This window comes from Mercenaria mercenaria, chromosome 1 (assembly GCF_021730395.1).
Source record: "Mercenaria mercenaria strain notata chromosome 1, MADL_Memer_1, whole genome shotgun sequence".
Lineage (NCBI taxonomy): Eukaryota > Metazoa > Mollusca > Bivalvia > Venerida > Veneridae > Mercenaria > Mercenaria mercenaria.
Window position 1 is genome coordinate 93,545,070 of NC_069361.1, and position 24,914 is coordinate 93,569,983.

The following is a 24,914-nucleotide window of genomic DNA, read 5'->3' on the forward strand; positions in this document are numbered from 1 at the left end:
GTAAAGTCATGCTCGATTTGTCCAACGCAATAGCTTTTATCCTGGATGTTCATTAATGAACAAGCATAGGAGAATATATTAAGATCTCCCCCCAAACATCTTTTTGCTTTCAAATGTTGTAATTTGATGTTGGATTCTTGTTAAAATACAACTAATAATGTGCTAATACACTTGGAATTAGCCTCTGACTGTGTGCCTACCATTAACTATCTGGTACTGATAATGCATGTCAGTGGGTGACTTTCTTTAGGTAATGCTAAGTGCTCATAACATGAAATGTAGCCTATTACACAAGAACAAGAATAAATTTGCTGTTCAGAAATACTTTCCTTTTTGCCATTGAATGATTACCATACCCCCAGATACTAGTATCTGGATGCTAGCTTTCTCACCGAAAACCATTCAGACCCTGTAGTAGCGTGGAATTCATTCAAGGACTGCCTTAATGAATCCCTGTCAAAACACATCCCATCTAAAATGTCTAAACCCGTGCCGACTTGCCATGGCTAACCCCGAGAATTATCAGGCTTATACACAAGCGTGATAAACTGTACCAGAAACTGCACAAATCTCCCTCCCCAGCCCGCCAACAAAGATTCAAATCCCTTAAGTCTTCTATCTAGAAGCAAATAAGAGCCCAATACTGGTTATATATGGAAAGTATCATATTTGACCATGACCCACAACCTGGTAAAAACAAAAAATTTTACAGCTTCATCAAGCACAACAAAAAAGAAAATGTCGGCATCGCCCCCCTCAAATCAGATGGTCTTACCTACACAGACCCCATCCAAAAGGCTACTATCTTAAACAAACAATTTGAATCTGTCTTTTCCCCTCCCCAGCCCCTTAGTCTGAAGCATATATGCTCCAACGTCCTCTCATCCCCAGCCTCCAAGATGAATAAGATCCAGGTCACCACTGAAGGTGTGGAAAAACTGCTCCATGGCCTATCCCCACATAAAGCCTCAGGACCTGATGAATTATCCCCATGCATCCTAAAAGAACTCCACCATGAAATTCCTCCTGTACTTGCCCATATATACAGTTATCTCTCGAATCTGGCCTAGTACCCAGTGATTGGAAAAAAGCCACCGTAGCCCCCATATTTAAAAATGGTCTCACGTCTAAACTTAGTAACTATCGCCCAATTTCCCTAACTTGCATTGCTTCTAAACTGCTTGAACACATTGTTGTTTCCAATCTTATGACCTATTTTGACAAGCATAAGCTACTTAGCCAGTTCCAGCATGGCTTTAGATCAGGTCACAGTTGTGAGACCCAGCTCATTAATTTCACTCAGGAACTTTAAAATAACACTGAACAGGGTCAACAAACAGATGTTATTGTAATGGACTTTTCCAAGGCGTTTGACAAGGTCGATCACATAAGACTAATTTATAAACTACAAAGCCTTGGTGTCAACCCACAAATTACCAAATTGGTCAAATCTTTCCTGTCCAACCGATCCCAGAAAGTCGCTGTTGATGGTCATTTTTCCAGTGAACTTCCTGTACTGTCTGGAGTTCCCCAGGGGTCTGTTCTTGGGCCCTGTCTCTTCCTGGTATATATCAATGACTTACCAGACTCGGTCAAATGTAACGCAAGAATGTTTGCAGATGACACCATAATATACCTTACCATCAACTCCATTTCAGATACAGACATCCCAACTCTCCCGATCCGATCGGGTTTCTCCCGATTCTGGTTGTAAAACCCGATCACCCCGATCAGAAGTCTCAATCTCCCGATTAAAAAAAACAAACAACATAAACAACAAAAAACAAAAATTATGAAATAATCCACTTCTTTGCACCTGTCTGATACTGTATCACTACTGACGAGTCTGTAAACAACAGTTTTCGGATATTTTCGCACCTTATTCTACCCTTGCTGATTATTGTTTATTACACGATTAACAAAGCCAGGTGTTGATTAATGTGTCACAATTGAAATTAAAATCCAGACATTAGATATTTAATTAAATTCAATCAAATTTAGATTAGAAATTATACTGGCTTTACCTTTTTCTGTAACTTTTTGAAATCGAAAGTAGATGGTCGCCGAGTCAACCTGCTAGGTTTTAAAAAACATTTCTCTTAAAATCATTTTGATAAGAGGAAATGTCATGGTAAATTTTAATATCACTTACTATCAAATGCTGTTAAACTGTCTTTGCATCATCACAATTTGTCAAACACATCCTTTTAACTGGAGATTTAGGCAAATGTCTACGAAAGTGTAACAATACCCGGACATTCAATTTTGGATAACAGGATTTTAATCAATAAAAGTATTTGAGCTAGGGGTTTTAAATACTGGTTGACAGGGATGAGAATCAAACAGTAAATTTTCTATTGCTTGAACTTTTATTCTTTTAGCTATATACATTTTGTTTTTACAGCTCTAACGGCTGCACCGTTTGTCATGTAAAATTCACCTGGGGAGTCTTCTTTCCAACAAAAGAAATAAAAGTGCAAGTTTAATTCTCAGTGGTGTTTTGAATTTAGACATAGTGCTTAAAGTGCCATAACTATTTAATTTTGCACAGAAGGCTTCATGTATTATTGTTCCAAAACATTAAAAATGCATGAATAATAAGATATAGACAAGAGAATTTTTTTAAGATATAATATAAGGGCAAATAAGTTTATATTATCATTAGATTTGTTAAAAGCTTCGTTATCATGAACATAATTACCGCGGTATAAAATCTCCCACTTGAACACCTCAATCTCCCACTTTGGAAAGCAAAAACTCCCACTTGGCATTCAGAAAAAGTTGGGATGTCTGCAGATAGTATATCTCTGCAACAAGACCTCATTAGCTTAGAAACCCGGGAGAAGACATGGTCCATGGAGTTCAACCCGGACAAGTGTGAAGTCCTTAGAATCTTTAGAAAGAAAAATCCTGTGGTCTACCCCTACAAACTTCACAACATAGAGTTAAAAACTTGTGAGGCAGCTAAATACCTAGGCATAACCATTTCCAAAGATCTAAACTGGTCCAAACACATTGACAACATCACTTCCAAAGCAACTTCCACTCTTCGCTTCATACAACAAAATGTTAAAACTGACAATAAAAAGGTCAAAATTGCTGCCTATAACACCTATGTCCGCCCTCAACTTGAGTACTGTTCAAGCGTCTGGCATCCTTGGCAAAAAACCCTCACTAGCAAAGTCGAAAATGTCCAAAGGTCAGCTGCTAGGTACGTCATGTACGACTACAGTTACACCAGTAGTGTTACACAAATGCTGAAAACTTTAGAATGGAATACACTCCAATATAGAAGGTTACACAATTCATTAGTAATGTTTTATAAAATAAGGACCCAGACAGTTGCTAGAAACTTAAATTACTTAATCCCCATGTCTCACACTCAGTACTTTTCTAACTCCTACTTCCCAAGGACCATCCGACTCTGGAACTTCCTACCAACTTGTTAAATCTAGCCCCAGTCTCAGTATCTTTAGAGAGAGGCTGGCGGTGGTCAGTATGTAATTCTATTGCCTCTGTCCCATTTTAACTGTAGCATACTGTCTTTTTTAGCTTTTATTCTTTTAACATTGTTATCCCCCGACGAAAGTCGGAGGGATATAGTTTTGGCGTTGTCCGTCCGTCCGTCCTTCCATCTGTCTTTCCGTCCATCCGGAGCCATATCTAGAACATGGTTGGGAATATTTATATAAAACTTCATATACGTGTTCACCACTATGAGTTCTTGCGGCCCGTCAAGTTTCAGTCAGATTGCCCTAGTAACAGCAGAGTTATGGCCCTTAGAAGTTTCTAGTGTTAACTATATAGAGTAGTATAAATATGGCAATTTCTGCATCATAACTTTTGATATATTTGACCTAGAACTATGAAACTTAAACAGAATTTAGATCACCATAATGTGGTTGTGTACACACAATTTCGTTCGGATTTATTTGTAAATTAAGAGTTATTGCCCTTTAATTGTATAAAAATCCACATTTTTGTACATAACAAACTTACCATTTGGTAGAATTTCATTAAATTTCTTTCATTCTTTTCCATTATTATTTATTGTTAACATGTGAAGTTGTGTACCCACACCTGGTCACCCCCTTACCTTGATCACACCCCTTCCCCTACCCCCCCCCCCCCCAAAAAAAAAAAAAAAAACCTTATTTTAGATTTTTTTTTCAAACAAACTTCATATACATGTTCGCCACTATGAGGTTATGGGGCCCATCAAGTTTCAGTCAGATTGCCCAAGTAACAACAGAGTTATGGCCCTTAGAAGTTTTTAGTGTTAACTATATAGGGTACTATAGATCTATAGATATGGAAATTTCTGCATCATAACTTTTGATATATTTGACTTTGAATTATGAAACTTAAACAGAATTTAGGTCACCATAATATGGTTGTGCACACACAATTTCGTATGGATTTCTTTTGTAACTTCAGAGTTATTGCCCTTTAATTGTCTAAAAATCCACATATTTGTACATAACAAACTTACCATTGGCAAAATTTTATTAAATTTCTTTCATTCTTTTCTATGAACATTTACTATAAACATGTGAAGTTGCGCACCCACACCTGGTCACCCACTTGCCTTGGTCACACCCCCTTCCTCGCCCCTGCCTGCCCCCACTCCCAAAAAAAATAAATATATTTTTTATCTTTTTATCATTCCTTATTTTAGATTTTTTTCAAACCTTCCATGAATATTTATCAACATGCAAGTTGTACCATTCTCCCACCTCGCTCCTCCACCCAGTCATGCCCACCACTGATCAAGCATCCTCTGCCCCCAACCCCCAACTTCACCCATTTTTTTTTTTTTTTTTTTCATTTTTTAATTTTCCATCAATATTTATAATCAACATGTGAAATTTTGTTTCCTCACCCGTTCCCCCGCCACCCCACTCCCTACAAAAATATATATATCTATATTTCCATTCCTTTTTTTTTTTTTTAAGGTTCAAACCTTCAACATGTTAAGTTGTGACTGCACAAACCTTGCCCTCAGCTATGTTCAAGATATCTTACTTGATTGTGATATCTTAAGGACATCTGTTCTTTTAAGTTCAACTGTACAATCATGTTAAACAGCAACACCTGGTGCCAAACCACTCAAAGACAATATTTCGTTCCAGTTAAACTTCAAGCTCACATTTCAATTAACTGCATTTAATTTTAAAAGCTAAGCTTATTACAGTAAGCATATCCCATTCAAAATAAATTCTTTAGTCAGGATCAAAGTATCATACATTTATTATGTACTCTTTAGTTAAACATTTGTTTTCTGTTAAATTGATTTTGACTAATGAAATTATTTGCTTCTTATTAACATCCTTAACCTTTTGCCGGATATATTTTTTTGCCATTCCTCACCACAAACCCTTTCGGCGGGGGAAACCAATTCATCGAATTTGCTTGTAACATATCATTTCTTTAACAACTGTTTCTCTGACAGCGCCGCCCAGTGATAGTCAGAAATCGACGGTTGGGTGAAAGTTGTAGATGTAGATGTATACTGGATTCCGGTCCATACGTCCATCTGTCCGTCAGTGTGTCGGTTGGTCCGTCCGTCTGTAGACGGTATATGTCCAAGCTATTTCTTGGCATTTATTTGCCAGATTTCCATGAAACCTTGTAATTATTATCAGTAACAAACCTAGTTGTGCATGTGTGAAGCGGGTTCCATTCAGATTATTTTTCAGGAAGTTATAGCCCTTTGTTAATTTTATCTTTATATGTATATATTGAGAAAAAAAATATGTGGGCTATTTCTCAGCAATTATCTGCCAGATTTCCATCAAATCTTGTAATTATCAGTACCAAGCCTAGTTGTGTGTTTGCAAAGTCGGTTCCATTCGGATGATTTTTCACGAAGTTATGGTGTTTTATTATTTTTTTCTTTTTATGTATATATGGAAATAATTTGTCCACACCATTTCTTGGCAATTATCTGCCAGATTTCCATCAAACCTTGTAATTATTATTAGAACATGTACCAGGCCTATAGTTGTGCATGTAAGAAGCGGGTTTCATTTGGATGATGTTTCATGAAGTTATGGCCCTTTATTAATTTTTTCTTTATATGTATATGGAAAAAAATTGTCTGTGCTCTTTCTCTGTCTATATTTGCCACATGGTAATAAGTGCAGTTGTGCATTGTCAGAATAATTTGTATATTTGATGTATTGCTAACGTAACACATAAGCACAGATAGTGCTCGACTCCATTTTCATGCTATCTTTGTTATAATTATTGTTGAATTGCTGTTAATAATAGACTTTGGGTCATTTCTGACTAATTTGGGGTAATTATGTTGATAGCTGGATCCCAGCATCACACATTATGTCATATACGAAAGTTAAAGGGAACCAGGTATTTGATAGAGCAAGTACTCCTTGTAAAACGTTATGTTTAAATTTGGACCAATCAGAAACAAGTTCTAAAAATAGCACGTCTGCTGGGGTATAAATAGGTAGATGGATGACAGAGAGCTTATTCTGTATCCAGCGGTCGAAGAAGACACATCGAGGATTCAACTAATAATTTATCCCAGTACCTTGATAAGGAGACTATTGCAGTTACCCTGTCAGGGCGGATAAATTATTAAAAAGAAGACGTTTGAAGTTCATAGACTAAAGAAGAGTTGCAGAATTTCAACAAGGTTTCGAGCTATAGGGCCAGGGCAAAGGAGTTTTACCTTAATGGTAGTTGAATGCTATAGACGATAGCATATATAGGCTGAGCATCGGGAAGCTGAGACAGAGACCCAGAGTTTGGTAATCTACTGAGATAGTAGGAGAGTTCCAGCTTATAGACGGTTCAGCGTTATTGGCGAAGTACAGCCAAGGCATTGGGGATATACCTATATGGTAGTTGAATGCTACATATGATAGCATATAGGCGCTGAGCATCCAGGAGTCAGGGCAATCATATAGAGTTTGAGAGGACAGAGGCCAAGCATCTATGCGATAGGACTCGTATGTTGTTGATTCAAAGACATTGTCTAACGGGAACTTCAACAAAAAGACCAGTCAAGTATAGAGTCTCCAGCCTATAGGAGTTTGAGCTAATCATTTTTAATTGAAGATTGTTAGTTTGAAACATTTAGTGATTTGCCTGATCCATGAAATTGTCTAGCTCATAATAGAAATCATTTACGAATCATTGGTACACGAATCATTTAGGCAAGGTAGCCAGAGGAAAATTCTATATATGAGATATTTGGTCTCACCAGCTCTACGTTTTATCAAAGGACATTCTACATTCGTTTGTCAGCTAGTCTAAGACATAGTCACCTTAGCGATTGGACCCAAACCATTGTTCAAGATACTAAAGGCGTGGGCACTTCCCTGGGTCATATAACCAGTATCCTGACATGCATATGTGAAGCACATTCCATTTGAATGATTTTTCATGAAATTATTGCCATTTATGTGTTTCAGATATGAATAGAGTAACATTGGAAAAAACTTCAATAATTTTCTAACATATTTCATATGCTCAGTGTCAGTGTTCCCACTGGCATTTAAAGTTAAGAGTGAAAACTGAGTTTTTCTTGCACTTCATAATTTGCACTAAGAGATATTTAACAGCTGTCTTCTAAACTGGGGGTGCAAAGTACCATTCTGGGGTTCAAAAACCTCCATTTGGGTGTTTCTGGGAACACTGTACTGTTAAGTATATTAACTAGTTGATAACCCTTAGTGATTACAAGGTCCCTTGACTATGACCTTGACATACTGACCTACTTTCTTCTTTTTTAAGATATTGCCATAAAATTTGGACAACTTGTACAGTTTTGAACACACATCTCAAAACTGACTTTCAGTGACCTTGATTTTGACCTACTGACATACTTTCTTCCTTTTAAGCTACAGCAATGAAATTTGGAGATATTATACAGTTTTGCACAACATTTTTTTGTGCAGTTTTGTTTTTCTCCCTATACAATATACAAAGCAGTTTGTGGTATTTTCAATACCCCTGTTCCTTTGACAATAAGCTGCTGTCCAGGGGTATTCATCACCATTGGTGATAGGTCTTGTTGTGTTAGAAATTATGTCTGAAAGACTGAAGTACTTTGATTAGGCCAATTATTAATAGCTGTTGCTTGTGACTCTGTGGAGGGACCCTCAGGGAAGGTTTCTAGAGTCACAGATTTGGACTAGGATATACCATGCATTCAGCTTGTCATTATTTCTTTTCTTTCTTTTTCAGTTGCACTAATTCTCTGTATAGTAGGAATAGTTTGTTGCTGTAAAGGAGGACAAAGAAATGGTATGTATTTTTATTAATATCTACCACCAGTTTTTGAGCTCACATTCTACCTATTTCCCCCAAAAAAGGAAAATTGGGGAGACACATAGATTTGCCTTTGCCCTCCATCTGTCTGTCAGCTTGTCCATCTGTTTATCCATCCAACATTAAGAATGTTAGTCAGCATGTGTAATTCTGCATCTAAACCTTTGTGTTGCACTTCTATCAAAAAAAGTTACAGGAATTTTGTAACGCCCTAAGTTTGTGAGGCTATCTAAAAACCATTATGTCCCATTGCCTGAACTTTGTTTTGGGTGAACTTTTAGTATAGGTGAATGGTCCATTGTCCTTCATCCTGTATCAACACTTTTACTAAAACATCTCCTCTTAAACCACTGGTAAGAATGACATCAAACCTGGTCAGTAGCATCCTGGCATGGTTCTCTACCAAGTATATTCAAATGGTTCACTTTTGCTACTTTAGGGGCTGCTACAGCTAGAAATAGAAACTTTTTTAAACAACTTCTTCTCATGAATTGCTTGATGCATCTTCATCAAACTTTGTTTGGAGCGTCTCCCTGTTTTGTTCAGATTGTCAGTAGCATGCTGGCATGGCACTCTACTATGTGTATTCAAATGGTTTAGCTTGGCCAGAGCTAAAAATAGAAATACCGTTAAATGACTTATTCTTATGAACTGTTGGATTCATTGTCATCAAACTTCAAATCTCCAAACTTGGATCGAATGGGGTGCTTAGCCCCTTTTAGCAGCTCTAGAGCTAAACAGAATACACTTTGATTTCTTCTAATGAACTGCTTAATGGATCTTTGTCAAACTTGGTCTGTAGCATCATTATAATTTTAGGTCCTCTCCTAAAATGATACAAATGGTGAATATAGACTATAAGGGGCCACTAGAGCTGAAAATAGAAACACATTTAAATGACTTCTTTTGTTCTGATCGTTGGATTTTCATCAAACTTAGTCTGTAGCATCATTTTAAGCTCTTATGCCAAATTTGTTCAAACAGGATGCATTTAGCCCATTTTAAGGGCTACCAGAGCTAAAATTAGAAATAGTTTTAAGTGACTTCTTACCGTGAACTGTTAGATGGATCTTAGTCAGACTTGGTTGGTACATCATTATAAGGTCTTTTTCTAATTTTGTTCAAATGGGGGCCCATTTTTAGGGGCAGCTAGACCTGAAAATAGAAATACCTTTAAATGACTTCTTCTCATATACCTCTTGATGGATCTTCAACAAACTTTGTCTGTAGCATCCTTATAATCATTTCCCTTGGCCCTATATGAACTGATAAAAGGATGTTCACCAAATCTGATCAGAAGCAAGGTCAGATGATCAAGGTCATTTTTAGCTCGACTATACAAAGTATAAGGAGAGCTATCCTACACGCCTCGGCGTCGGCTTCTTTCTGCGTCCCCACCTTGGTTAAAGTTTTTTTTACACTTTCTCTTTTTTCAACTTATTTCTGTAATTACTTGATGGATTTGATTCAAACTTGAAATACTTATTCCTCATCATCATCCACATCATCTGACATAAGGGCCATAACTCTGGCACCAATATTTCATGAATTATCCCCACTTTTCACTTAGATTTTCAGGTTAAAGTTTTGATGCACTTTCACTCTATCTCTGTTATTACTGAATGGATTTGATTCAAACTTAAAAATGTTGTTCAGCATCATCACCCACATTGTATGACACAAGGTACATAACTCTGGCACCATTTTTTCATGAATTATTCCCCCTTTTTACTTAGAATTTCAGGTTAAAGTTTTTTTTGTTCCGCCTCGGTAGCCTAGTGGTAGAGCATCCGCTTCGAGTGCGGGAGGTCGTGGGTTTGATCCCCGGCCGCGTCATACCAAAGACGTAAAAAATGGTACCTAGCAGCTTCCTCGCTTGGCGCTCAGCATTAAGGGGATAGTGCTAGGACTGGTCAGCCCGGTGTCAGTATAATGTGACTGGGTGGGGTATCATGCCACGTGTCTACGGCGTGATATTCCAGTGAGGCAGCACTATAAAGTTGGGCATTGTGCTCACTGCTACAAGTAGACACCGTCATTTATATGACTGAAAAAGACGTTAAATCCGAACACACAAACACACAATCGGGTTAAAGTTTAGGTGCACTTTCACTCTACCTCTGTTATTACTGAATGGATTTGATTCAGACTTAAAATAGTTGTTCAGCATCATCACCCACATCATATGACACAAGATGCATAACTCTGGCATAATTTTTCATGAATTATTCCCCTTTTTACTTAGAATTTTAGGTTAAAGTTTTATGTACTTTCACTCTATCTCTGTTATTACTGAATGGATCTGATTCAAACTTAAACAATTGTTCAACATCATTATGTCTCCCCCAGGAGACATATTGTTTTTGCCCTGTCCATCCGTCCGTCCGTCCGTCCGTACGTCACACTTCATTTCCGAGCAATAACTGGAGAACCATTTGACCTAGAACCTTCAAACTTCATAGGGTTGTAGGGCTGCTGGAGTAGACGACCCCTATTGTTTTTGGGGTCACTCCGTCAAAGGTCAAGGTCACAGGGGCCTGAACATTGAAAACCATTTTCGATCAATAACTAGAGAACCACTTGACCCAGAATGTTGAAACTTCATAGGATGATTGGTTATGAAGAGTAGATGACCCCTATTGAATTTGGGGTCACTCCGTCAAAGGTCAAGGTCACAAGGGCCTGAACATTGAAAACCATTTCCGATCAATAACTAGAGAACCACTTGACCCAGAATGTTGAAACTTCATAGGATGATTGATCATGAAGAGTAGATGACCCCTATTGATTTTGGGGTCACTCCGTCAAAGGTCAAGGTCACAGGGGCCTGAACATTGAAAACCATTTCCGATCAATAACTAGAGAACCACTTGACCCAGAATGTTGAAACTTCATAGGATGATTGGTCATGAAGAGTAGATGACCCCTATTGATTTTGGGGTCACTCCGTCAAAGGTCAAGGTCACAGGGGCCTGAACATTGAAAACCATTTCCGATCAATAACTAGAGAACCACTTGACCCAGAATGTTGAAACTTCATAGGATGATTGATCATGAAGAGTAGATGACCCCTATTGATTTTGGGGTCACTCCGTCAAAGGTCAAGGTCACAGGGGCCTGAACATTGAAAACCATTTCCAATCAATAACTAGAGAACCACTTAACCCAGAATGTTGAAACTTGATAGGATGATTGGTCATAAAGAGTAGGTGACCCTTATTGATTATGGGATCACTCCGTCAAAGGTCAAGGTCACAGGGGCCTGAACATTGAAAACCATTTCTGATCAATAACTAGAGAACCACTTGACCCAGACTGTTGAAACTTCATAGGATGATTGTACATGCAAAGTAGATGACCCCTATCGATTTTGGGGTCACTCCATTTAAGGTCAAGGTCACAGGGGCCTGAACATTGAAAACCATTTCCGGTCAGTAACTTGAGAACCACTTGACCCAGAATGTTGAAACTTAATAGGATGATTGGTCATAAAGAGTAGATGACCCCTAACGATTTTGGGGTCACTCTGTGAAAGGTCAAGGTCACAGGGGCCCGCACATTGAAAACCATTTCCGGTCAGTAACTTGAGAACCATTTCATCCAGAATGATGAAACTTCGTAGGATGATTGGTCATGCAGAGTAGATGAACCCTAACGATTTTAGGGTCACTCTGTTAAAGGTCAAGGCCACGGGCCTGAACATGGGAAACCATTTCCAATCAATAACTTGAGAACCTCTCGACCCAGAATGTTGAAACTTCATAGGATGATTGTTCATGCAGAGTAAATGACCCTTATTGTTTTTGGGGTCACTCCGTTAAAGGTCAAGGTCACAGGGGCCTAAACATTGATAACCAGTTCCGATCAATAACTTGAGAACCACTTGACCCAGAATGTTGAAACTTCATAGGATGATTGAACATGCGGAGTAGATGACCCCTATTGATTTTGGGGTCAGTCTATTAAAGGTCAAGGTCACAGTGGCCTGTTCATGTAAAATCATTTTTTGGAAATAACTTGAGAACCACTTGACCTTCAATGGTGAAACTTAATAGGATGATTGGACATGCAGAGTACATGACCCCTATTTATTTTGAGGTCACTTGATCAAAGGTCAGGGTCACAGGAGCCTGAACAGTGACTTGAGAACCACTAGGCCATGAGTGTTGAAATTTAGCGGGATGACTGGACATGCCAAGTAGATGATCCCTATTGCAGCCAACCATCAGTGTCGCTTTGACTTTCGCTCCTGACCCCTATTGACTTCTTGCCTATAGGACTTTGCATTGGGGGAGACATGCGCTTTTTTACAAAAGCATTTTCTAGTTACCCTTATCATATGACACAAGGTGCATAACCCTGGGACCAATTTTTAGCTCACCTGTCACATAGTGACAGGGTGAGCTTTTGTGATCACCCTTCGTCCATCGTCCGTCCGTCGTCCATCCACAATTTCTTGTGAACAAGATAGAGACCACATTTTGCAAGCAATTTTAATCAAACTTGTACAAAACTTGTATTGGCATGATATCTCAATTCCTTTTGAAAACTGGCCAGATCCCATCATGGGTTCTAGAGTTATTGCCCCTTAAAGGGCCAGAATTTGCTAATTTTGTGCGTCAACAATTTCTTGTCTGCACGATAGCAGCTTCATTTATGATTTGAATTTAACCAAACTTGCACACAACTTGTATCACCATAAGATCTTGGTTCCTTTTTTGAACTGGCCAGATCCCATTATGGGTTCTAGAGTTATGGCCCCTGAAGAGCCAAAATGAGCTATTTTGACCTTGTCTGCACAATAGCAGTTTTATTTATGATTTGATTTTTACCAAACTTGCACACAACTTGTATCACCATAAGATCTTAGTTTTTTTTTTGAACTGGCCAGATTCCAGTACAGGTTCCAGAGTTATGGCCCCTGATAGGACCAGAATGAGCTATTTTGACCTTGTCTGCACAATAGCAGCTTCATTTATGATTTGAATTTAATCAAACTTGCACAAAACTTATGTCACCATAAGGTCTTGGTTCCTTTCTTGAACCAGATTCCATTATGGGTTCCAGAGTTATGGCCCCTGAAAGGGCCAAAATTAGCTATTTTGACCTTGTCTGCACAATAGCAGCTTCATTTATGATTTGATTTTAACCAAACTTGCACACAACTTGTATCACCATAAGATCTTGATTCCTTTTTATTCCCCCAAATGGACATATTATGTTATTGCCTTGGTGTCCGTCTGTCTGTATGTCTGTTGGTTAGCAGTTTCCCTTCCGCTCTGTAACTCTTGAACCCCTTGAAGGATTTCAAGAAACCTGACACAAATGTTATCATCGAAACAATGTGCAGAGCACATGTTTCGGATGGCTCTCTTCAAGGTCAAGGTCACACTTAGGGGTCGAAGGTCATATGACTTTGTTTTGTGTGTATATTGCTCTGCATTTGCGTCAATTGCAGTGCTCTTGTTTTTATTTGGCAGATCCTTTTGTTCACTTACAATAATTTTTTTTAATTATTTTCCTTTTATATTACTATAAATAGCTTATTTAAGAGACTTTTTTATTATTGGCCGTAGGGAAAAACCGAGGCCACTTTTCTGTGGTACAACTTGGATGGTACCTCCAATTTTTAGGTGTATTTTGACATATCTGTACCTTGTAAGATTTTTTTTTAATTCTGGTTAAATTCTTCCCTTTGTTGTTCCTGTCTTTTGGACTTAGATTTTTTTCTGAGGACTTAGATTTATTTTTAATTTCTTCCAATTGTTGTTCCTGTCCTTTGGGCTTCATCAGTCAAAATTTTGCTCCTAACCTCCTCTGATGTAATCCTTCAGGCATGAAACTACTGGCCTAATTTGAAAATAATTTTATTTGAAGTAACTTTAAGGTTTAGGAGTATATCACCAAAATACAGAAATATTTTATAAACGAATAACATCGTTACCAATATTTTATTTAACCATTACATGTTCTGCTGTACTGTCCCGTACTGAAAATATTCTGAAAAAGATTGCCCCCCTTTGAAAATGAATGCCATTTGTAAAGAAATAAAAATAAACAATTGCTGAAAACTGTGTTCCACTTAATTATGTGAAATTTCAACACTCGCATGCGATTGCAAATGAATCAAAACTAACATGTGTAACAGTTCTTTGAAAATGGTGAATGGTCACCATTTTCAAGGAACTGTTACACATGTTTGTTTTGATGCATTTGTAATAGTGTGCGAGTGTTGAAATTTCACATAACTAGGTGGAACACAGTTTTCAGGGATTGTTTATTTTTATTTCTTTACAAATGGCATTCATTTTCAAAGGGGGACAACTTTTTCAGAATATTTTCAGTACGGGACAGTACGGCAGAACATGTAATGGTCAGGTAAAATATTGGTAACGATGTTGTTCGTTAATAAAATATTTCTGTGTTTTGGTGATATACTCCTAAACCTTAAGAAAATTTCAACTATATTTTCTCATAACTCTTTTGATTGATCTTGATTATGATTTTTTGACCTTCTTGTCCTTAAGTGCAATGATAACAGGTGAGCGATACAGGGCCATTTTGGCCCTCTTGCTCATGAATTATTTCCCCTTTTTACTTAGAATTTTAGGTTAAGTTTTAATGCACTTTCACTCTGTCTCTGTTATTACTGAATGGATTTGATTCAAACTTAAAATAGTTGTTTAACATCATCACCCACACCATATGACGCAAGGTGCATAACTCTGGCACCAATTTTTCATTAATTATTCCCACTTTTTACTTAGAATTTTAGGTTAAAGTTTTGATGTACTTTCACTCTGTCTCTGTTATTACTGAATGAATTTAATTCAAACTTAAAATAGTTGTTCAGCATCATCACCCACACCATATGACACAATGTGCATAACTCTGTCACCAATATTTAATGAATTATGCCCCTTTTTGCTTAGGATATACTTACATAGTGTTTTGATACATTTTATCTTTACCTCTCTTATTACTTTAAGTTGATATTTTTGACATAGACTCAGGCTATTGTGCAATATCTTCATCCACAATTGGAGTCATTAAACACTCCAGTGACAGCTCTAGTTCCCTCAGATGTGCCCAGTTTCACTATCCAGCATCGAAATAGTCGAGCGCGCTGTCTCCTGTGACAGCTCTTGTTACTTGAGGCATTTAGGCCCATTTTTATACACCCGTTTGAAAAACGGGACGTATTATGGGAACGCCCCTGGCAGGCGGGCGGCGTCCACAGACCTTGTCCGAAGCATATCTTCTACATGCATGGAGGGATTTTGATGAAACTTGGCACAGTTGTTCACCATCATGAGACGGAGTGTCATGCGCAAGAACTAGGTCTAAGGTCAAGGTCACACTTAGAGGTTAAATGTCTAATTCAAGAATGACTTTGTCCGGAGCATATCTTCTACATGCATGGAGGGATTTTGATGAAACTTGGCACAGTTGTTCACCATCATGAGACAGGAGTGTCATGCACAAGAACCAGGTCCCTAGGTCTAAGGTCAAGGTCACACTTAGAGGTCAAAGGATACAAGAATGAAAACTTTGTCCGGAGCATTTCTTCTTCATGCATAGAGGGATTTTGATATATCTTGTCACAAATGTTCACCACCATGAGGCAGAGTGTCATGCGCAAGAACCAGGACCCTAGGTCTAAGGTCAAGGTCACACTTAGAGGTCAAAGGATACAAGAATGAAAACCTTGTCTGGAGCATTCTTTCTTCATGCATAGAGGGATTTTGATATAACTTGTCACAAATGTTCACCACCATGAGGCGGAGTGTCATAGCAAGAACCAGGTCCCTAGGTCTAAGGTCAAGGTCACACTTAGAGGTCAAAGGATACAAGAATGAAAACCTTGTCCGGAGCATTTCTTCTTCATGCATAGAGGGATTTTGATATAACTTGACACAAATGTTCACCACCACGAGACGAAGTGTCATGCGGAAGAACCAGGTCCCTAGGTCTAAGGTCAAGGTGACACTTAAGAGGCCAAAGGTCAGATACAAGAATGACTTCGTCCGGAGCATTTCTTCTTCATGCATGGAGGGATTTTGATGTAACTTGGCATGTAACCATCATGAGAGGAAGTGTCATGCACAGTTTCTTTCTTTAGAATTACTTCCCTTTGTTGTTACTATAAATAGCTTATATTGTAACTTCTTCATTACTAGTCGTAGGGAAAAATCGAGACCACTTTTCTGTAGTACAACATGCGTGCTACATCCAATTTTGAGGTGTATTTTGACCAATCTCTACCGGGTAAAGAGTTTTGTGTGGACTTACAATTTTTTTTTTTTTTTTTTTTTTTTTTTTTTTAAAGATTAACTTCCCTTAGTTGTTACTATAAATAACTTATATTGTAACTTTTTTATAATTGACCATATGGAAAAACCAAGACCACTTTTCTGTGGTACAACATAGATGTTACTTTCAAATTTTAGGTGTATTTTAAGGTCTCTCTACCTGGTAAGGAATTTTTTTGTGGACTTAGGAAAACAAAAGACTTACAATGATTACTAAACAACCACAAAATTAAAATTCATCTGCAATACAGCAGCTAGAGTAAAGGAATTTGCTGTGACGGGCGTATATTGTGACATTCTGGCACTCTTGTTATCTCTTATTTATTTCCTTAAATAATCTGAAACTAATACACATATTGCTTTGTAACTTATAACAAGATACAAGTTCCAGGCACGTGTCCAGGTGGGGGGCCAGGGGGCCCGGGCCCCCCCAGCTGGCTGCCTAGTTACGATTTTTATTACTATGGGCCCCTCAATTAACAAATTTATACACCAGCACAACTGGCTTGATTTGACAGCAATACACAAGCTAAAGAGCCATAAAAGCGTGTCCGGTAGTGGAAATTAGCCCCAGGCATGTCACAGGTAAAAGTTTATCTGTGCATGCTTCATTGATCGCTTGATCGGTACTTGATTGGGTAGTGGAGAAACTATTATGTTTTTTACTGTTTGGAAGTGTTATAAAATGATCAGAACATTGTTGGTTTTGTTAAGTAAATCTTAAAATGAATCTGAAAATTGAAACATTATGATGGTTGTATTTTGTTTCTACATTAAGGCACATTCCCCAAATTTATTAAATTGATCTTTTTATTTTACAACAATTATGAATTTGAAACTACTGTATCAGTTTTACTCTTTTGGGTCCAATAACCTTACTTAAAAACTCTCATAGTTTTAAAAGTAGTTTCTCAGTAAATCTCACATAACGCATCTAAAACTCGTTACTTATGAGGGGTTTTATACATAAAAATATCACTTAATATGTGCTGTGATGTTATAGTTTGTACAGTCAAAGAAGTATAAAATACACATCTATTTATTTTTATAGATCTTTGGTACAGTTAAGAGTTCATTGTCATTTGAAATCTACGATGTAAATAGTAATTGTCATAATATTTCGTTTGTTTTGTTGGAAATCTAAAAACATTTGGCCATTTTGCAAATAGGATACCCTTAATAATTAGACTAGCCACTAGACTGATAATTACGACATTTCTATGATTTTTTTTTCTTTTTTATGTTCATAGAGACAAAAGTCAGTCTATTCTAGAGATTTTCTAAGAGGACTGATGTTAAAATTGTAATATTGGACATAGTATATAGACTGGCTCAGTTCACTACATGAAATCATAAAAATGGGAAAAAATATCATAGTCTAGGAGCTAGACTTCTTAATAATCATCTTAAAACTTCAACATTTTTTTCAACTGGGTATCATACAGAAAAATAAGTCCATACTCTGTGACTGTACAATCATACATACGCTGAAAAAGGCTCGATGAAATGATTAAAAAGTAGACTTTTCCTTAAATATATGATACATTCATGCATCCTTAAAGGTGTTTCAGGTAGCAGGAAAAAGCATCTATTCACGTGCCATATTAAAAAAATTTCGCAATCGGGAGGGGATACCCCTCCCGAACCCACCCCAGGTTGGGCCCCCCCAGCAAAAAAATCCTGCACACGGGCCTGAGTTCTCATATAAGGTTTTCCTTTTGACAAAATTATTTCCCATTGTGCACTTCAAAAAACAATGCCCCTTTCTGTCCCATCAAAGGAACTGATACAGATATCAAATACAACAGATTTGTAGGCTCATAAAACAAGTTCACGTACCAGGTCTCATAACTGTAACTTCTGTTTTGATAAAATTATGTAGTGGGGAGACATATTGTTTTTGCCCTGTCAGTCCATCTGTGTGTCTGTCACACTTCATTTCCAATCAATACTTGAGAACCATTTGATCTATAACCTTCAAACTTCATAAGGGGCAATGCTTATGGAGTAGACAACCCCTATTGTTTTAGGGTCACTCGTAGGTTTGGATACCGGTTCCCAGTATCGGTACCATACCGAATAATCACCGGTATATACCGTTCAGTAAAGAACCGGTTCCGATTTCGGTATTTCCATAAAAGTAATTAAACAAAATAATTTTAAATAATGTTTTTACTCTACATGTCCAATCATCCAATAAAGTTTCAACATTTTGGTTAAAGTGGTTCTCAAGTTATAGGTCAACAACAGTTTTCCATATTCAGGCCCCTGTTACCTTGACCTTTCATCTAGTAACCCTAAAAATAGTCAGTCATCTACTCAGTAAGCCCTGTCACCCTATGAAGTTTTCCATGTTCAGGCTTCTCTGACCTTGACCTTTGCTCAAGTGACCCCAAAAAGGATTAGGGCCATCTACTCTGTAACTGCTATCATCCTATGAAGTTTGCAGGTTCTAGGTCAAATGGTTCTCAGATTACTGATTGGAAATGGATTTCCATGATCTGGTCTATGTGACCTTGACCTTTGATGGAGTGACTAGGGTTGGATATCGTTATCGACAAAGCGGTCCGATACCGATACCGATACCAATACCAACTAAACGATACGATATTTTTAACGAAACAGATACCGATACCAAGCTTTGTAGTACATCACATAAGCATGATTGTATTGTTGATATTTTATATTTTCATATGTATGTATCTTGCAAATTGAAACTTTAATAAAAATGATATCTTTCTGTTAATACAAAGAAAAATGTGTTGCATTTAAGAAATTACTGTTGAACACTGCCTCCTCCTTTGCTTGGAGCCTCCTGGCTACAAAATAATAAGCATACAAACTTAAACACACAAAATAAATGCACTACTTACTATTCTAAGTGGATTTAATTTTGAAACTGGTCTAAAAAGATCTTTTTGAAACAAACAAAATTCTTCAAATAAGCATAAAACAAGTAACATGCACAGAAAAAAAATGACTATGATAGCAAGAGTTGTCAACCAAAAGAAATGCAATTACTATTATATTTTTTTACGCCCCCGAAGGGAGGCATATAGTTTTTGAACCGTCTGTCGGTCTGTCCGCAATTTTCGTGTCCGATCCATAGCTTTGTCAGCCATGGATGGATTTTCAAATAACTTGGCATGAATGTGTACCACAGTAAGACGACGTGTCGCGCGCAAGACTCAGGTCCGTAGCTCAAAGGTCAAGGTCACACTTAGACGTTAAAGGTCATTTTTCATGATAGTGCGTTGATGGGCGTGTCCAGTCCATATCTTTGTCATCCATGGATGGCTTTTCAAGTAACTACGCCTAAATATGTGGCACAGTAAGACGACGTGTCGCGCGCAAGACCCAGGTCCGTAGCTCAAAGGTCAAGGTCACACTTAGACGTTAAAGGTCATATTTCATGATAGTGCATTGATGGGCGTGTCCGGTCCATATCTTTGTCATTCATGCATGGTTTTTAAAATTATTGGGCATGAATGTGTACCACAGTAAGACGACGTGTTGCACGCAAGACCCAGGTCCGTAGCTCAAAAGTCAAGGTCACACTTAGACGTTAAAGGTCATATTTCATGATAGTGCAATGATGGGCATGTCCGGTCCATAACTTTGTCATTCATGCATGGAGTTTAAAATAACTACGCATGAATGTGTGGCACAGTAAGACGACGTGTCGCCCGCAAGACCCAGCTCCGTAGGTCAAAGGTCCTAAACTCTAACATCGGCCATAACTATTCATTCAAAGTGCCATCAGGGGCATGTGTCATCCTATGGAGACAGCTCTTGTTTAGTAGTAGACATAGGAAACAAATGTACATATCAGTAATCCGAATGGCAAATGTTCAACTCTACAACAGTTCCACAATGTGTAAACACAGTTTATATAAAAAACTAATAATCCATGGTTTATAAAACACAGTTTATTAACATCACTTGATAGTCCCAAAGTTATTTTCTGGTCTCAACTTCAAATTTGCATCTTTCAGATGTTGAAAGATCTCCCTTAGTCTACTCAGATGCACCTCAAAATTTTTGCCAAAACAAATTATATCATCCAGATAGATTATAAATGTTTTCCATTGGATTCCGCGGAACACTAATTCCATACATTGCTGAAATGTTGATGGTGAATTTGAAAGTCCCATCGGTAAGGTTACGTATTCATATAACCCATTCCTACTTATACAAAAGGCAGTTTTTGACCTGTCTTTCTTATCAACCTCTATTTGCCAAACTGCGCTAGCTAAATCACAGGTGCTAAAATAAATAGCACCGTCCAAATAGTCCAAACACTCCAAACACTCATCAATTTTTGGTAGGGGGTATGCATCCTTTACCGTTGTTTCATTCAATTTTCTATAGGCCCTGGTGCTTCCATCACGTTTCTTTACAAAGCAGAGCAGAAATGACCCAAGGACTGTTACTTTCCTTGATTATTCCTGCACTAAGTTGTTGTTGGATTATCTTCTCTTCTCCCTCAAACGCTTTTGGTACCCGTCTTGGGGGTATTTTTATAGGTCTTGAGTTTCTGGTATCTATGGTATGTTTCACAACGTTTGTCTGTCCCAAATCACTTGGTCCCTTTGAAAATATTGTCTTAAATTCCTCTAAAAGGCCGACTAAATTAACCTTTTGCTGTTCCGTCAGATTGGCACAAGAACGACTGTACAAATCTTGCAACACTGCCCAAATTTGTGTGTTCAAAAAGTAAATTATTAGAATCTTTTTGCGAAACTCCTGTTTCACCGTCAAAAATGTCACTATCTTCAATTTCTTCTACAAACCCTGAAGTTAATCCTTTTTCAATGGTGACATTTTCTGGAGATGTATTTATAACCTGAACTGGTACTGAATGTCCCTTTTTCATTCTTTCGGCATTAAATATTGAATTTCCAATAATAATGTCCTTTTTAATGGCATCTTTCTGCAGAGTTGATTTACCATATTGTTCAATTTTGAAGGTAACATTTGCACTTATAGTCTTCCCAGGAATAACACATTCGGATTTGGACGGTAAACATATATCCTCAGCACATGTAACCCAAACTGCTCTGAGTGGAACATTTTTGATAAGAGTTTCACACTTCTTTCCACCAAGTTTCAGACCATTTTTATTTAAGTTATAATCAAAATGGTGCAAAAAGTCTAAGCCCAAGAGGCCATCCTCCCTAATAGCTGCTACCAGTATCTCCCATTGAAAGCACTCTTTTCCTATTTTTAGATCAATTGTGGCTATTCTGTCCACCTGTAAAAGTCGATTGTCAGCTACTTCAAGTCTTAGAGAGGGGTCCACTTGTTTTAATTCAGGCTTTTTCGAATGGGGAATTTTATTGAATAGAGCTATGGACATAACAGTTGCACAAGCACCAGTGTCTACCACAAAATGAGAAGGTATATCACAAATGTAAGTTTTAAGCAGGATTGATGTTCCAAAATAAACACCACAACATTTAATTATTGTACTATTTCTAACTGAATATTGGACTAATACCGGGCTGGAGGTATTAGTCCAACTTAGTTTCTGATTTTCTAGCATTCCTCTTGTCCTCCTCCTTGTTAGGACAGCCCTTAGCAAAATGTCCAGACTCACCACAACAATGTTTCACTATGTTTCTTTCCGGGTGCCTTTCGTAATGGCTTCTGTTCCTGCTTACCAGATTGACTACCACCAGTCTGGTTTGCCAAATAGTCAATTTTTTTCACAATCGTTGTTTTAATATCCTGACCGAATGCCTGCAGTCTGCTCTCAGTTACATAATCATTTGAAGCCGGCTTGCTAGCAGGCTGCACTTCTCGAATCCTAGCCCCTCCTTTCATTTCATCCTTAAGACTATTAAAAGTCTCAAGAATCATCCGTGCCTCATCAATTGACTTTGGGTCCTTCATACCAATATGAAGGGCTGCCTGCTGGTCTTGTAGACCCTTAATAAAATGGCGAATGTTAATTGTCTCTCTAGTAATATCATCAGCCTTTGGTATTTCAAGTTCAGCCAAATACGAGGATCTTGTACGCCGTTCCTTGTATCGACTTTCGAGAGCTGCCATAAACTTTATGTATGATGACAGGGTGTCTGTAGTAGTCTTGTTGAATGCATATTCGGCAGCCTCGCCCCTAAGGCTGCTTTGTAATCGGAAAAGGCATTCATCTTCACTTCATTTACAGGACTCAGTCAGAGCCCTGAATGGCTTGGCGAAGCTCTCCCAGGAGCCTTTTCCATCGGAAAGTACCTGGCGTGGCATTTGGACATCATGACCTTTCCTATGTGTCATGGTGCCCTGAACCATGTTCCTGTATAATTCATTAGCTCTAGTGAGGTTCCTTATTTCGTCATCCTTTTCATTAGTAAGTTGATTTACTTGATCTTGATACTGTCTGAGCAAGATGTTTTTTTCCTGCACAGACTCCTGGAAGCCTCTCTCCTTTTCCTCCTCACAGATCGTTAATTTATGCCGCAGTTCATACATTTGCCTGCGGAGTTCAATTTCAACTTGCGATCACTCATGCTCATCTGAGTCAGGGTTATGACACTCCTGACCTTCCCCACCAGTTTGCTTTTTAGGTGGCATTTTGTAAACTTTCAATATGCCACCAAAATTAACACTAATTTAAAAATCATGTAATTATTTCATAAGAATATTTGAAATTTTATTTTTAAATACAAACACTAACACTGTTGTAATATATCACTGATATATTAAAGGGCCAGAATTTGCTATTTTTTGCTTGTGAACACGATAGAGACAACATTTTGCAATCAACTTTAATCAAACTTGCACACAACTTGTATTGACATAGTATCTCGGTTCCTTTCGAAAACTGGCCAGATCCCATCATGGGTTCCAGAGTTATGGTCCCTTAAAGGGCCAAAATTTGTTATTTAGGCCTGTGCAGTCGTATAGAGACTTCATTTATGGTTTGATTTGATACAAACTTGCAAAATATCTTCAACAACAATAAATTTTGGATTCCATAATGAATCTGTCAGATCCAGTCATAGGTTCTGGAGTTATTTTATATCTGATTACCTCCCCTGATTTTAATCAAAATGAATTTGTATCAGTAAGTACTTATAGGACTCATTTGAAATTTTACAAGTGTCATTAGTTGGACTAAGACAATCAGGGTAGATAACTATGGACTGATTTTATGTAAAATTACCTCCCTTTATTTTAAATTAAAATGGGTATATCTCCGTAACTAAAGAAGATACTGATCTGAAATTTCATTTATGTCATCGGATGGACTTGGACAATTAGTGAAGGTACATATTGACTGAATTTATGACAAATTACCTCTGTTTATCTTTTATGTAAATGAGTATACCTAGGAGCTTCTAATGAGATTGGTTTGAAACATTATTTATGTCTTCCATGGTGAGAAATTTCTACTTTTACTTACTTTTCTAATATATTGTTGTAAAGGCTTGTACTCTGTATCTTCTACATGCCTATACCAATGCATGATTACCTCCCCTGATTTTAATTAAATTGGATTTATCTCAGTAAGTATTTATAGGACTTATTTGAAATTTCATTATTGTCATTAGTTGGACTGAGAGTAGATAACTATGGACTGATTTATGTCAGATTACCTCCTTTTGTTTCAAATCAAAATGGGTGTATCTCAGTAACCAATTAAGATACTGATTTGAAATGTCATTTATGCCATCAGATGGACTTGGACAATCAGGGTAGATAACTTTTGACAGAATTTATGACAAATTACCTCCCTTTATTTTATGTAAATGAATATTCCTCAGCAGCATCTAATGAGATTGGTTTTAAATGTTATTTAAGTCTTCCAGGGTAAGGAATAGTCATGCTCTTACAAAAATGCAGCATTTGAGCCAAGGACCCTCAAACCTGGTATGGAGATTGGCTACGACTAGTATATGACCCATAGGTCAAAAGAGACTGTTACGAGAAAATAGGATGATATTAAAAGTGTATGCCTATATGATCTATGTCAAAACTTGATCTTATCATTAAGAGCAATAATACTCAGGTGAGCGATATAGGGCCATCATTGCCCTCTTGTTAAATCTTCTTGTCTGAAAGTTTAAGGCCTTGGTTTGTAGCATTGCCTAGTGGTTCTCTAACAAGAATGTTCAAATCATGCCCCTGGGGTGAGAAGATGCCCTGCCCCAGGGGTCACTTGTTGAATGAGTTGCATAAGAAAAAATACATCAAAAATTATATTATTATGATCATATTTCCTAGACTGTTTTACCTGATGACCCCAAGTAATTAGGGGTCACTTGACTTTGACCTTGACCTACTGACCTATGTTTTTGT

The 24,914-nt window shown here is 37.6% G+C and overlaps 1 protein-coding gene across 1 annotated transcript in view; it reads left to right on the forward strand.

The window, feature by feature from the left end:
• Window positions 1-24,914, forward strand: part of LOC123530115 (uncharacterized) — a 379,601-nt gene that overhangs the window by 147,337 nt on the left and 207,350 nt on the right. The window contains exon 6 of the mRNA XM_053517535.1: window positions 8,215-8,274. Coding sequence (XP_053373510.1) covers window positions 8,215-8,274 — 60 coding nt within the window. The remainder of the gene's footprint in view (window positions 1-8,214; window positions 8,275-24,914) is intronic.